The sequence below is a fragment of the Pituophis catenifer genome, unplaced genomic scaffold, assembly GCF_029215685.1.
Source record: "Pituophis catenifer annectens isolate HBS135680 unplaced genomic scaffold, rPitCat1.0.hap2 SCAF_8, whole genome shotgun sequence".
Classification (NCBI taxonomy): Eukaryota; Metazoa; Chordata; class Lepidosauria; order Squamata; family Colubridae; genus Pituophis; species Pituophis catenifer.
In genome coordinates this window covers 33,754,506-33,768,647 of record NW_027256888.1, presented here as the reverse complement: position 1 = coordinate 33,768,647, position 14,142 = coordinate 33,754,506, and the positions used below count along the sequence as shown (strand labels likewise).

Here is a 14,142-nt window from a genome sequence, read left to right as displayed (position 1 = left end):
GGCCCCAAAGGAAAATTAATATTCAAAATATACAATTATCTATTAGAATTTGATAGAGTAGAGGAGGTGGTGAAAGAACCGATGATTGCATGGGCTAAAAACATAGGGCATAATATAGATTTAGAGGATTGGGAAAGAATTTGGAACAAAAATTACACTATAACAAAATCCGCTGCTTATAAGGAAAATCAATACAAAATGCTTTACCGTTGGCACCTAGCCCCAGCAAGGCTGGCTAAAATGTACTTGAATTTAAGCCCAAAATGTTGGAAATGTAACCAACGTCAAGGTACCTTCTTTCATGCTTGGTGGCTATGTCCTGAAGCAAAAAAGTACTGGACTAAGATACAAGGATGGCTACAAGAGATAATAAAATGTCAAATAGAACTAAACCTGGAAACATTTCTTCTGGGAATACTTAAAACAAAATTTGATAGAAAGATAAGATATTTGATTCTATACATATTAACAGGGGCAAGAATTGCGTTCGCACAATACTGGAAGGAATGCAATACACCATCAAAGGGATTGATCATTCAGAAGATATATGAATGTGCCAAAATGGATAAATTTACCCTAGAACTAAAAGAAAAAGCTGATTCAGAATTTTATGCGGTTTGGGAAAAATGGTACACTTGGATAGATAATAGAAATAAAAATTGGAAATATACATAAGGCTATTGAGGATTAGATATTGAATGTATATAATGTATATATTGTATGGAATGTTGATCCAAAGTATACAAAAATGACACAGTCTGTTGATTATGTACTAGAGTTGTGTAAAGGAAAATTGTAATAAAAATTATTTCAAAAAAAAAATCAAAATCTTATTTATTTGAATAACTTTTTATCAAAATATATTTTACTCTTATCATGCACAATGAAAGCTGAAATATATTGCTGCTCTTATCACAGATAAATATTAAAATATATCTGCATGTATTTAAGATATGTTAAAAACAATATATATATACAATATGTGTAAAAGGCTTGCACACTTACTGATGGCATATACATGTTTTTCTTAGGTACAATATGCAAACCCCAGCTAAAATATTTCCAACAAAATATAAAATATAGTCATTGAGCCTGTTGTCAATGACTATATATCATTTAACCTAATGCCAGAAAAGTTTGTTACAAAAATAGACTGTGGGTACATTAATGTTGCCACATATTGAGTTATTTGTAATAAAATGATACCTATCAATGGCACACATATATACAAAATATATATTTAAAAAAAGGAACAGTTTAAATAATTTCAATCCCAAACACAACAAAAAAGATCCAAAGAGTTCTAAAAAAGTCCATGGACACACATAGTTTCAATTCTCTGGTTGAGAAGAATACTCTGAAGAGGTGTTACGTGAAATCTTCAACAATTCTGAAGTTTCCTCAACCCTTAAAACATAAAATACATAAACAGTTAAATGACTCTTCCAAAATGTAAAAACAGTAGCAATTTTGTATCTACATTAAAATTGGTAAATTTATAGAAATATGATTGAACAGTTGTATTCTATTATGTTAAATGACTTTTTAATTTTCCATATCAATAAATATTTCTCACTAGAAACTTAAAAATTATGAGTTTTTTTTAAAAAAGACTTTCCAACAAAACATCACTGCTTTTTCAAACCAGATTACTACTTAATTGAAGATTACTTTTTTCAGCAAAGCACTGCTAATAAAAAAAAAAGTTTAGCAAATAAATACTTTAAACTTTATTATTAAAGCATCTCCTATGCCTTCCAAAAATAAAAAAAATATGTCTCATTGCTTTAATAATAAAGAACTTTAGTTTGATTTATTGTCTAATACAATTTAAAGAAAATACTACCTCATGGGAGTATGGGAAACACATGTACAGTATACTCATAATTTGATGAGGGAGGAGTTTCAGTTAAAATGGAATGTCCACTAAGTCTGAGTGGTGTGCACAATTGAAATTGAAATGAGATTTTCTTTGTGCATTTTTATTTATTTATGCATATGTAAAATAGTAAATAGAAGGTTTTGCCTGCACATAATGGAAGATTCTGTTCACTTCATCTGATTATCAGCCCCTGGGTCACCAGCCGGTTGCTAGCAAAACTGTTCATTGTGCACATTTATCGCCTGCCAAGGAGGATTGACTCTGATTGGGGGATACAGTTTACTGCTAGGTTTTGGTAAGAATTCTTGAAAATGGTGGGGTCCTCCCAGGGCCTCAGTCCTGCTTTTCACCCCGCCACCAATGGAACATCCGAGAGAGCCAATGCGATGCTGGAACAGTATGTCCGCTGCTATGTGCGGTACCAATAGACTGACTGGCCCAAGTTACTACCATTCGCCAAGGTGGCCTATAACAACACGGTGCATAGCAGCACCGGGTTCACTCCTTTCTGGATAGCAAATGGGATTGACTTTGTCCAGATACCAGAGTGCCCTCGGGAAATCTCTGCTGAAGTGAGCCTGAACGAGTGGATTGCTGGCATGCAATGTGTGTGGGAAAATGTCAGGAGGGGCCTTACGGACAGCCGCAGAGGCCTACAAAGTGCAAGTGGATAAAAAGCGTAGTCCGCAAGCCCAATTTCACATCAAGGAGCAAATGTATCTTCCACAAAGTACCTCAAGCTCAAGGTACCTTGCCGAAAACTAGCACCAAAGTTCTTAGGGCTATTCCCCATTGTGAGAGTCATCAATCCAGTCACAGTGGAACTCAAACTCACTCAACTATTAGGTAAAACGTGGAAAAATAAAGAGAAGTATTAGCTAAAATATTAACTTGTGCGGAAATGGACACGTTGACTCTGAAACTTAAAAGATAAGAACAAAACAGGTATTACAAAATCTGGAACAAATTTTATTATTGGCTGGATAGGAGGAGGAATGCTGGGATAAATGAGTATGACGAGTTGAATGTTTAGACGTTTTTATGTTAGTTTTCTGTGATAGAAAGGAACGAACTTGGTATTGATATAACCTTCATAGATGAAAGAATCTACATGTTTGAAATGTGATAAATAGTGTAAAACTTGTATAGAGATAAGGAATTGTATTGATTGCAAGGTAAAACTTGACAAAAATGTTTAAACCGGAGACATCATACTATGTTCAATGTTTTTAATTTGTATTATTAATAAAAAAAAACTTTTTAAAAACCTATTAGGTAAAACCCACCCAGTATTCCATAGCAGCCTACTACGCCCAGTGAAAAGAGCAACCATAAGGGGGCCCCCAAGCCAGGTGCCCCCACCCATACAAGTGGGAGGGGAGCTCCACTACGAGGTGGAATGGATCCTGGACTCCCGTAGGCACAGGGGCCTACTACAGTATTTAGTGCAATGTCAGAAGCCTCGTGGGTGAAAAGCGAGGATATAAGAGCATCCTGGTTGGTGAAATGGTTTCATCAACAAAACCCAAGGAAACCAGGAGGAGGTGGAGGGGGGCTAGTATCCAGGAGACGTCTCATGGTGTCCTTTGCCTTCCAGGTGTCATCCCTGTGGTAGGGGGGCCGCATGTCAGCCCCTGGGTCACCAGCCAGCCTGGGACTGCTATTTGGGCAGGAAAGGAGAGCCGCCAGCTGGGACATGTGTCAAAGCCTGCCGACCACACCCACCAAACACCCGCATACCACCCAACTGAGCGATGCAGGGTGCATACACAGGCCCCCTGCCGGGCGGCAGAAAAGGCAGGCACATCTACGAGCAGCCTGCCACATCTATGGAGTCCTCAGACAGCCACCTCAGCTGCGGGCTTCACAAACAGCTGATGCATGGAAGAACATATGGGTGGCAGAGCGCGCACAGGTGCAGGGAGCCTGACATGCCGGAAAAGAGCATGGCATGCCAGATAAGAAGCTCAGATACTGCAAAGACATGGGCAAATTGGCAATGCATGAGGGGTGGGAAGTATAAGGTGCGGGCCTAAGGGGTGGAACCGTGGGGGCAAGGTAGAGAGCATTTAAGGGGTGGAGGGTTAAACCACAGTAGAACTGACTTTGTTTTCTTCATTGTTTGTTACTCTGTGTCGGGTTTCCAGCTTGCAAGATAAAAAGTGCCCAATTAACTTTGTTATCTGCATTTCTTGGCTGCTAAACACTGGAACGTGACACTGATATTGCTTTAATCAAGGTCCATTAAATTGTTTTCTGTATTCTGTATCTACATTTGAAATCTTATTTGCTAAAAAATAATACTGGATCATCTTACTTACATTTTGCTTATTCTTTCCATTTTTTGAATTGTTGTTTCCTACAATTTAAAAGCAAGAGTTTTAACTTTGTACACTTGCATTACCAAAGACAAATAAAATCACAAACTTTCTATAGCTCTGCCAATATATATACGTGTGTGTGTGTGTGTGTGTGTGTGTGTGTGTGTGTGTGTGTCAGTTTTAACTTACCTTTGAAATCTCTGACACAACATCATCATTAACAGCCAGGGCTTTGGGAGATGGATCTGCAGATACAGATGAACTATATCCAGATGACTGATGAGGACTGTCTGGCAATTCTACTTTCTCTTTATCTGTGAAAAACTCAGATTTTAAAGATCAGCTTTACCTTTACACATTTTAATCATATAGTCTGATTTACAAAATATATTCATAAAAGAAACTGATAAGAACTTGTAAAGCAATATTCTCAGGTGAATTCAGAGGTGACTATTATAATGTAAATTATTACAGTATTATAATCAATGCAACATGATAATTACTTTACTCCCAACAGAAACCTTTTCTACAGAGTTCAAAGAATTACAATTTACAAGATGTGAATCTGTAATTTTTCTGCCTATGTTTTTGAGGTAGCTACAAGTTGTTTTTAAAAAACAACCAACCCCTATATGGAAATGCCAATCTTTTTATATTGAGAAAATAATAGTTAATTCTGTCTAAAGGAAGAAAGCATATGAAATTGTCAGATTGATCTCAGAGCTTAGAAACAGCATCTGTATTTTATTATACTTCAAAACTTTTTCAACTGTCATACACTAAAATTAATTTATAGGTTGATACTTCTACAGAAGTACTGTAGCTTACTACCAAAATATAATGCTTTAGAGAAAATGAAAATTCAATTTTCAATTAAAATACTAAACAATACAGTTGAAACCACAGAGACTGATTAAATTTGTTCCTGATTCAGACTCTTTATCTGAAAGAATACAACAGAACATATTTGTCAGAAATTTTTATTTTTGTTCTCTGAAAATCTTGTTAAAAACATTGAAATAACTAAAATCTAAATAGCTAGTTAAGTTGCTAAATAGCAATAATATTTAAAGTATTTAAAAAGTGACTACACTATATGCCATAGTAACTAAAATTCAGTTTGACTAAATTTCCATGCAATATAACATATTCAATTAGATAGCATTTTAGGGGGGGGGGGGGGAAGCAGACTGATAGCAAGAAGTACTTACCAGAAGATGGAGTCATGTTTCTGCTAGAAGAATCTTCTTCACTCACATTATTTAATGCTGTAGATAAATCAGCCTGAAATTGAAAAATATTTTACTGTTAATAACGCATGAATTATTCTGTAAAACAACTAGTTATTTTGAAGTTTTCAGTCCTACTTCTGCAATAACTAAGTTATTTTATAATCATTTTTATAACATATTAGTAGCATACTCAATAGTCTTAACTTTCAAAAATTATAATTAATTCAGGAATCAAATTCTTAGATATATAAATCCAATCTTCCTATTTTACTGCAGTTACAGTATCACAATCCGTGAATTGGTATTATGTGATTAACATAACCTTCAAACGCTGAATTGAAACACTATCCAACCTGAGTTAAAGTGATATTTTTGTAGATTATGTTTCAAATCGTAGTTCATTAAATATGGTTAAGAACTGCATAGTTTACTGCTTATATCATCAAAAATTCTAGTACTATACTATTGACATTTGATAGTATAACATTCATGGATTAGATCTACTACTTTTTTTCTATGATACAAAAGAGTTACTGGGATATTTTTAGTATGAATTCAAAACCCTTGCATTAAAAAACAAAGTAATTAAATCCCCAATGTATTTTCAAACATTAAGAGAACCAGAAGGGTATAATGGTTAAAGTGGTAGGCTATGAGCAGGGAGAGACAGCTTCTAATTCTCCCTCAGGCACAGAACACAGCTGAGAGTCACTCTCTTTTAATGGTATAAGACTCTGTGACCAGCCAACTGATAAACAAACTATCTCTTGCAAAACCAATCACTCCTGAAACCATGTAGGACAAACACTAAGAAAAGCAACAATGATCCTATCTTGAACACAAAAATAATGCCTCTTTGTTATACATTCTCTGATTCAAATTTACAATTTTAAAATAATGCTTTGAGAAGCAGAAACCTGTATATCATTTTAGCATAGCACTAGAAATGTATTAAAAATAAAATAAATTACTTAAAATAGAGAATTTTCAAATAATACAGAAAAGTGATGAATAGCCAACACAGCAATATTCCACACATTAACAATTATGTTCATTAATATGAAGTAATAGTAAATGTATAAATAAGAGCAGCAATTGGAATAGAGTTACTATTTTCAGTAGTTTCTATAGGCTTTCCATTATAATTGAAAAAAATAATATTTTAGAAGGTTGTCTTTGGAAAAGAACATTCTTTAGTTTTGATAACCTCATGCAGTATAAAATATGGAGAGTTTATGCTATCTGAATTAATAGTTAAGCCAGATAATCCTTAAAAGTAAAATTAAATATTAGATTACTGTATTTCTAATTTTTAACACAGAGGAAAGTACATAATAAAACATACTGTTTTCGAATGAAGCAACAGTTGTGTTTCAAGGAGGAGGACACGGCTCAAAAGATTATTCCACTCATTCTCTTCTATAACAATTTTCCCTTGCAATTTCTTCTCTAAAGTCTGTAACTTTTCGTCCACACTGCTCAATGAATGAAACTTTTGCTGCAGTTCAGCAAGTTGACTCTTCAAGTCTTCTAATTCATTGTCCTTCTTTACAACCTGAAAATAACATAATTTTCATTCACTATAGTCATAGCACAAGTTTAGATTTTTACTAATTACATGAAACATGTAAAGACCTCCATATGAAGTCAAAAAGCATATCCACAGTGCTGGTTCATTCACTAGAACCCTGTGCACTAGCACTCATACCACACAACCTATAAGTAAAAAAAGACTGGTGAAAGTTCTAATAATTCACATATAACCTGTTGCCAGTTCAGATTTGATTTTAGATCTGCTCTGTAGAAGAAAGGATAGTTAGCAAAACATTCATTACCTGACATGCATTGCCTGAAATACATAAACAATAGAAAATATTGTATTTTCATTGATCCCATGGCTGAGTTACATTTGAGTGCAGCTGGACTTCCACAGGACAAAAGTGGCGAGGGGGAAAAGGTGATTATTTTTGTCATATTTCATGCTTTCCTGCACCATAAGATTGCCTTGTCAAAGCAACAAAACTTATAGAACTCTAGAACCAATTCTTTATATTTATTCATTAGACATAATCAATTTATTCAGTTCAATATAGTAATGCAAAAGCTTTTTATCTAAATAGCTTTAGTCATATTAATGTTTATTCAATTATGATTTGTCTCCTAGTACTACTACAAACATTGGTTTTCAAATGTCGTTTTAACAAGCAGAATTGGCCTAAGAAAATAAGAATGGGCTTACCTGTACATCTATATTATCCAAGACATCAGTGTCATAATCCAAAACTTCAACCTTATTTACAATGTAATCTTTCACTTCCTGCAGCGTTTCACTGATGAAATCTTCAGGGATGATTTCATCAGGCATGTTAGTTACACTTTTATGACGTTCTATTTGAGGTTTCTGTCCATGTAAAAGACCCCACCCAAAGTAATAGTAAAGGATGTATTAAACAAAATTGATTCAATTAAAAAGCATTTTGATTTAATGTATCTGTGGAATATATTTGCACTGATATTCACTACAAATACTTGCTTTCCTTAATATTACACAGAAGGTAATCTCAAGCCTCAAGGGCAAGGTAGGCCCTCTTTTTGAACATCAGTTCCATTTGTATAATTGTGAGAATCAGTTTAAATGTCAAGTTCATAAATTCATAAATTTCACAGAGTATGTGGTTAGTGATGGATATGATTTCTTAATATGCTTTCTTAAGAAAAATTATTTTTATTTTAAAAAATTCATTCATAATTGAGAAATCCACTATAACCAAATATCTTATCCTGCTCAAATTAGGGATTGAAAAACAGCCAACAAATGATACGCTAATAAAAGAGAGCCCATTTTTAAAATATCCATTGTAATTGTTCCTTTTAATCTCTATCTCTGCTGTATATTAATCAGAGTAAAGTGGAATAGAAATGTCAATTTTCCTAGGCAGCAATCTTTGTATGACTGTCCTCATTCAGTGAAAAATAATCCATTAGCAGACTGTTAATTTAAGATAAGAGATGACAGAATTGTCAGATTCAGCGGTTTAAGGGGGAAAAATAGATCAATAGATCTTCATTCTATCACCTCAATCATTGATTGATATACTGAAGTCTTTACACAGCCTTCTTAAACTGATTAAGATGCAACGTAGAACAGTTGTATCTAAATTATGAACAGCCACTGATAATCCACCACTAATCATAATATATTATTTTGTCTGTTTTTTGAGCCATGGTGGCACAGTGGTTAGAGTGCAGTATTGCAGGCTACTTCTGCTGACTGCCAGCTGCCTGTAATTTGGCAGTTCAAATCTCACCAGGCTCAAGTTTGACTCAGCCTTCCATCCTTCCGAGGTGAGTAAAATGAGGACCCAAATTGTTGGGGCAATATGCTGACTCTGTAAACAGCTTAGAAAGGGCTGTAAAGCACTGTGAAGCAGTACTGTATAGAAATCTAAGTGCTATTGCTATATTTGTTTTTATCATTATTGTTTTTAATGCTTTTATTTGTAATGCTGGCCTATGACTGTAATAAAAATTGATTGATTGATTATACTATGACCATTTGAAAGTCATCTTACAGTACAAGGATGCAAAGTTAAGAAAAGAAATTATATAATCAGTTCAGTAAAATAGCATAAAGCAGTTAACATCCTCCCTGAACATTATTATTAACAACAAAGCTACTTATGCTGAAAACAGTTAAAACATAAAAATAGTATCTGGGAACACCAAAATATCCATTAGGATAAATATTTTAAAATAACATGAAAAATATTTAACTCTTATATTAAAATATATTGAATATTCCTACCTGCTGCAAATCCACAGTACTGATAGCTACAGTAACAGATTGATTAGAAAAACTTGTGTGGGATAGAGATTTAACCAAATGGGTTCTCTTTTCTGTTTGGATTTTTATCTATAAGATATAGAAAGTCAATATCCAGAGTTATGCTAAGAACTGCATTTTACGCAAACCAGAGTATGTTTATTACATCAGTCTACTGAAACTCAGGATCTTAAAAGTACATGATGGATGATACATAATTCATACCAATCCTATCAATACACTAATGGAATAGCACTGGTCAGCAGATAATATGGAAGGAAGGACAACTATCTCTCCAAAAACTGTTCTGAGAAAAATGAGATATTCTGACAATTTATGGATAGGGAAATTTTTGGAAACCTATATATACATGTGGAAACTTTCATACACAAAGCTATTAGTGCAATAAACTTTTCTCATAAATTTGAATAAATTTACAACTAATTTAGTAATTATTAAAACCATTGCAACTTTAACTGCAAGACAGATGTAGGAAAAAAATTTAAATGAAAGAATGAAATAAATAAAATTGTAATGTTCCAAACATCAGAAAGAAAAAAAATCTAAATTATAGTGTGTTTAGTAAGTGGCATATAAATTAAAAGGCAATGATTTAATTAATAAAAACATTAATGAAAATGTGAGTTATTACATTTTTCTGAGTTTAGAAAACTAGCTTTTTCTTTAAAATGCTAAGAATTTTTTATATTAACTAGTTTTTTTCTTTAAAAATTAACAAAATTAATTTTCAATACCTTATTCATGTTACTGAATTCTTTGTGCCTTTTATAAATGTAACTAATAATATCACAAACAATCTGTATTTTTCTTTCTGCAAAGCCATATTGAAGGAACTGCTGTTTTGACAGGACTGGTTTGTACTGAAATTGATCACGAAGAAGCTGCAGAGGATAGATTTAAAAAAGGAATTTATTTTCATAATACCGATACTTATATGTCTGCTCAGCTACAGTAGGTATGGGGAAGCGCCTTTTCATAAAATTCCAGAGGCCTGCTTCTTTCCATGACCCTTTCTCTGGGTACTGAGAAATTGCTCTAATTCTCACTTTCTCTGAACAAAAAAAATGAGCACTTTTCTTTAAGCATAAAGAATAAATAACCAAATATTCTAGGTCACACTTTGGGGAAGAAAGCATCCTCTGCATAGAGATGTTAGCTAGAGGCCAACATATAGATGTTAGCTAGAAGACAGCATTTAGAAATTCAAGTCTTATAACACTATGCCATAATGCTGTAAAATTTAAACTGTTTAAATTTCAAGGTATAATGACACTTTTACGTCTTCATTACTATTAATGGTAACATTGCCTCATTAGCATTTTAAGATATATACCTTATACATAGCATCAACAAAACGTGAATCATTCTTTGCTGTAAGTTCCATCCCTGATTCCATTACAAGTTCTGCAATATATGTTGAGAATGATGTGAAACAGTAGCTAATGATTGGTAAAAATACAGATGGATCACCCTTTGCCAACCTGTAATGGTGGGAAAAGAAATAAGAAATTACTGATAATTCGAAACCTTTATATCCCGCTTTATCACAATAGTTTTATTTCTATATTTCTGAAACACTATCAGGAGACCATGGCTACATTTATTTAAGACTATTTTATATTCTGTTTTCAGAATCATTAATCTGCATTTTTTGGAATGAGTGCATCATTACTTTTTAACATGTAAAAACAACAAAAATTGAAACGGTAATTTCTTAAGCCTTTCCCAAAGAGGACTGGGTTTATTTTTTAACTTTAGACAAAACATTCACTGCCTAGGTAAAATATACTGAGTTTTATTAAAGAGATTCAAAAAGTAATTTTTATATGGAGAGAGATGTTGCAACAACAAATCACTATGCACTTGATATGTGCTGTCGACTATTTTAAATACTGTATTCTGAATTTCATTGAAGTTTAGTATCTTATATAAAATGGTAGGAATCTGTTTAAACAACAATAATAATCGCCAGTTTAAAATCATCTAACAGTTAATGTAATCTTAGCTAAATACTTATTGAAAAATAAATGCTATGGCATGGAAACAAATTATTTATTTTATTATGATTCATTTATAAATGAAAAGGATGACAATTTTTTTCACTTTACGACAACACAGAGATCAAACAAACGGACAAAGCCCAACTCTCCTTAGACACTTATCAACTTTACATATAGCTTTTATTTTTCAATTATTGTTTATTTCTTATTTAATTTTCTAATTATAAGCCACCAGAGCAGACAGAAAAATTGCCTAATGGTAAAATTATTTTTGTTAAAAAAAATACAGACTTTCTTCTGTATCGGAATGGAACAACTCGGCACAGCCAACTTGGCATAGCCAGATTGCCACCAAGTCTCTTCTGCCAACTCATTGGCTCTAAGTCATCGTAGGATAACTCAACACAGCCAATTCACTGTGGGGACAACTCACCAGGGAGAACCAGGTGAGTGAACAAACAGGTGGGCAGAATGCAGAGTAGCAGCAGCTGGGGGCTTCCATTTTTCATACACCACCACCACCACTGCACCAAGCTCCAAGCTGTTCAAAGTTTGGCCTATTCAGGGGCAGCAGGGAGGTGGCAGAAACTGTATCCATCCCATTTTCACATCCCTGCCACCACTGTGGGACATCTGGCAGCGGTAGCAGTGTTTGGGCTGTTTGGGGGGGGATGGTAATGGACAGGGCGGGCAATTTTTCTTGCACAAAGTTTCCATTAAATCAGATTCTCTGGAAACCAACTAAAACAAAGAGTAATACAGAAGATATAATAATTTATCATTAACAATGAATGTATCCAAAAACTCATTTTCTTGTCCATAGAATGATACAACAAAACATATTTCCATCATTTAGTTTTGATCAATGTCACATAAATAATGTTACTTCTTTCATCCAGAAAATTCCAGAGAGGAAACTCTTAAACAAATCATATGTTCCCATTCTAGTTTGTTTTGATCATAAGAGACTGCTTTGCTACATTCAGATAATACTGTACATTATTTAAAAACAAAGAATAGAATGGTTGTTTGCTGAGCAGAAAAATTCAATAGGTGAGTCACCAACAAGCCATGTTTATACCAAAAATTGACTACTAATATGCTTCCACTTACCCCATATAATCCACATCACTAGGATAATTTATAACCCGAAGTTTTTGTTCTATCTTATGCAAGTTTCCTTTTAGGTCTCCTGTAGCCATGGTATAATTATTCTTTTAATTATAATACATGCTCACTGTTGCCTAGAAAGCAGAGTAATTCTGTTTTACAAACTTTATTTACTCATTCTTTCATCTATCATCTATTCTGTTCAACTAACTCTAAGTACAAGACATTGATAAAATCAACACAATTAAAATAACAATACAATACAGAATTCTGGAAAACACTGTTCCATGACATGTGGGACATTACAGAAAATAATTCTTTCTGATTCCCATTTCTTTCATTTTACAACTTCACTTCACAAACTTTCGCTTAAGGGTGAATCAAACCAGACAGGATAGTTCTATCTAGAGAAGGTAGTTCTGAAGTTAAGCCATGTAGGGGTTTAAAAATTAAAAGCATCACTTTTAATTGCACCCAGAAGTCTACTGAGAATCACTTCAGTGTCTCCAACACTGGCATTGTACAATTTTAGCTGTTCTCACTTCCAATATGAAGGCTATTTAATAGGGTATTAAATGGGCTTTGAGTTGTCTTCAAAGGCATCTTCTTGTAAAGTGAATACTCCCAGTAATTGACAAGGCAAGCCACTAATAAATAAACAGAGAGCAAACCCCACTCCCTTTTGACACTGATGATGTTACCTAGTTTGGTAATGAAATGTCTGCAAAGTTCAGAGAGCATTAAGGACCCCACAAAATGAAAGTGTTTTAACTAGGGCTTCCACTTGTGCATCTTTCACAATCATGACTCCAAGAGTATTCCAAGTCACAGATCTGGTTCTTCTTCTGCTTATTTTAAAAGGGAGGAAGCTTTGCATTCAGTCGTCGGTAGGAAAAAAAGACCAAAGTTGGATAACCAAATTCCAGATAGTTTGGTTCCCACAAAATTTCATGGAAGAGATCCCACACTAGGCAGAAAGAGGAAAGAAAGAGTGGGAGAAGTTAAGACCAGGGGTCTCCAACCTCTGGACTTCAACTCCCAGAATTCTCAGCCAGCAAAGCAAAGCTGGCTGAGGGAGTTGAAGTCCACCAGTCTTAAAGTTGCCAAGGTTGGAGACCCCTGGTTAAGACTATATCGGTTTCTTTCCATTTATTTGACTGGGGAAAGCAACCTACCGTCAACCACTTTTCATTCTCCCAACACTTGGTGTTCCCTGAATTCGATTGTTTTCTTTTAGACGTTTCATTACCCAAACTAGGTAACATCGTCAGCGCTAATAGGGAAAAATCCTACTTCCTACTAACACTGACGATATAACCTAGTTTGGGTAATGAAACGTCTAAAAGAAAACAGTCAAGCTTAGGATCCTCATTTCAACTCTTTATCGGTACTTACATTTGCACTTAGGATGCGAAGCTGGCGACCTTCTGAAGAACTGGCCAAGGAGGGCGCTTGAAAGGGCCCAGGCAGGGTAACTTCTCCCCGTTGGCGCTCAGTCCGGCCGCTTCGATCTAAAGAAGGCTTTGACCCGCTTTGCCCTGGCGCTGTGCTTTCACCTCCGCGCTGAGCGGCAGTTTAAGCGCTCCCGCGGGCAAACTCGTTTTTGTTTCAGGTCCACAGATTCCTGACTTCTTTATTACACCCCTTTTTTAAAAAAATGCTCGCCCCAGCAGAGGCTCCTCCAGGGGCGTCTCAAAAGGGGGAAAACAAGGTCGCTTTCGTGGTTTTGCTTCAATTCCACCGATCGAAAGTG

The 14,142-nt window shown here is 34.6% G+C and overlaps 1 protein-coding gene across 2 annotated transcripts; it reads right to left on the bottom strand.

Moving 5' to 3' along the window:
* Positions 1-818: 818 nt before the first annotated feature.
* Positions 819-13,921, bottom strand: CEP44 (centrosomal protein 44). Of its 2 annotated transcripts, XM_070948758.1 has the most exons (11): positions 13,785-13,921; positions 12,393-12,523; positions 10,613-10,760; positions 10,014-10,160; positions 9,241-9,348; positions 7,675-7,836; positions 6,781-6,990; positions 5,415-5,487; positions 4,393-4,517; positions 4,204-4,241; positions 819-1,407 (listed from the first exon to the last, which is right to left on the bottom strand). In XM_070948758.1, exons 2-11 carry the CDS (start codon positions 12,479-12,481, stop codon positions 1,332-1,334), a joined length of 1,176 nt encoding a protein of 391 aa, XP_070804859.1. In that variant the 5' UTR covers positions 12,482-12,523; positions 13,785-13,921; the 3' UTR covers positions 819-1,331. The 2 variants fall into 2 exon arrangements, with proteins under 2 accessions (XP_070804859.1, XP_070804860.1); XM_070948759.1 differs by lacking the exon at positions 12,393-12,523.
* Between the last annotated feature and the right edge of the window lie 221 nt (positions 13,922-14,142).

Bases quoted from the DNA above. Each gene is read 5' to 3' on its own strand.
- CEP44 (XM_070948758.1), bottom strand. From the start codon at position 12,481: ATGGCTACAGGAGACCTAAAAGGAAACTTGCATAAGATAGAACAAAAA. The intron at 9,349-10,013 runs GTATTGAAAATT...TATATCTTATAG, and splicing joins AATTCAGTAACATGAATAAG to ATAAAAATCCAAACAGAAAA. The intron at 4,242-4,392 runs GTAAGTTAAAAC...TTTAAATTGTAG, and splicing joins TTGTGTCAGAGATTTCAAAG to GAAACAACAATTCAAAAAAT.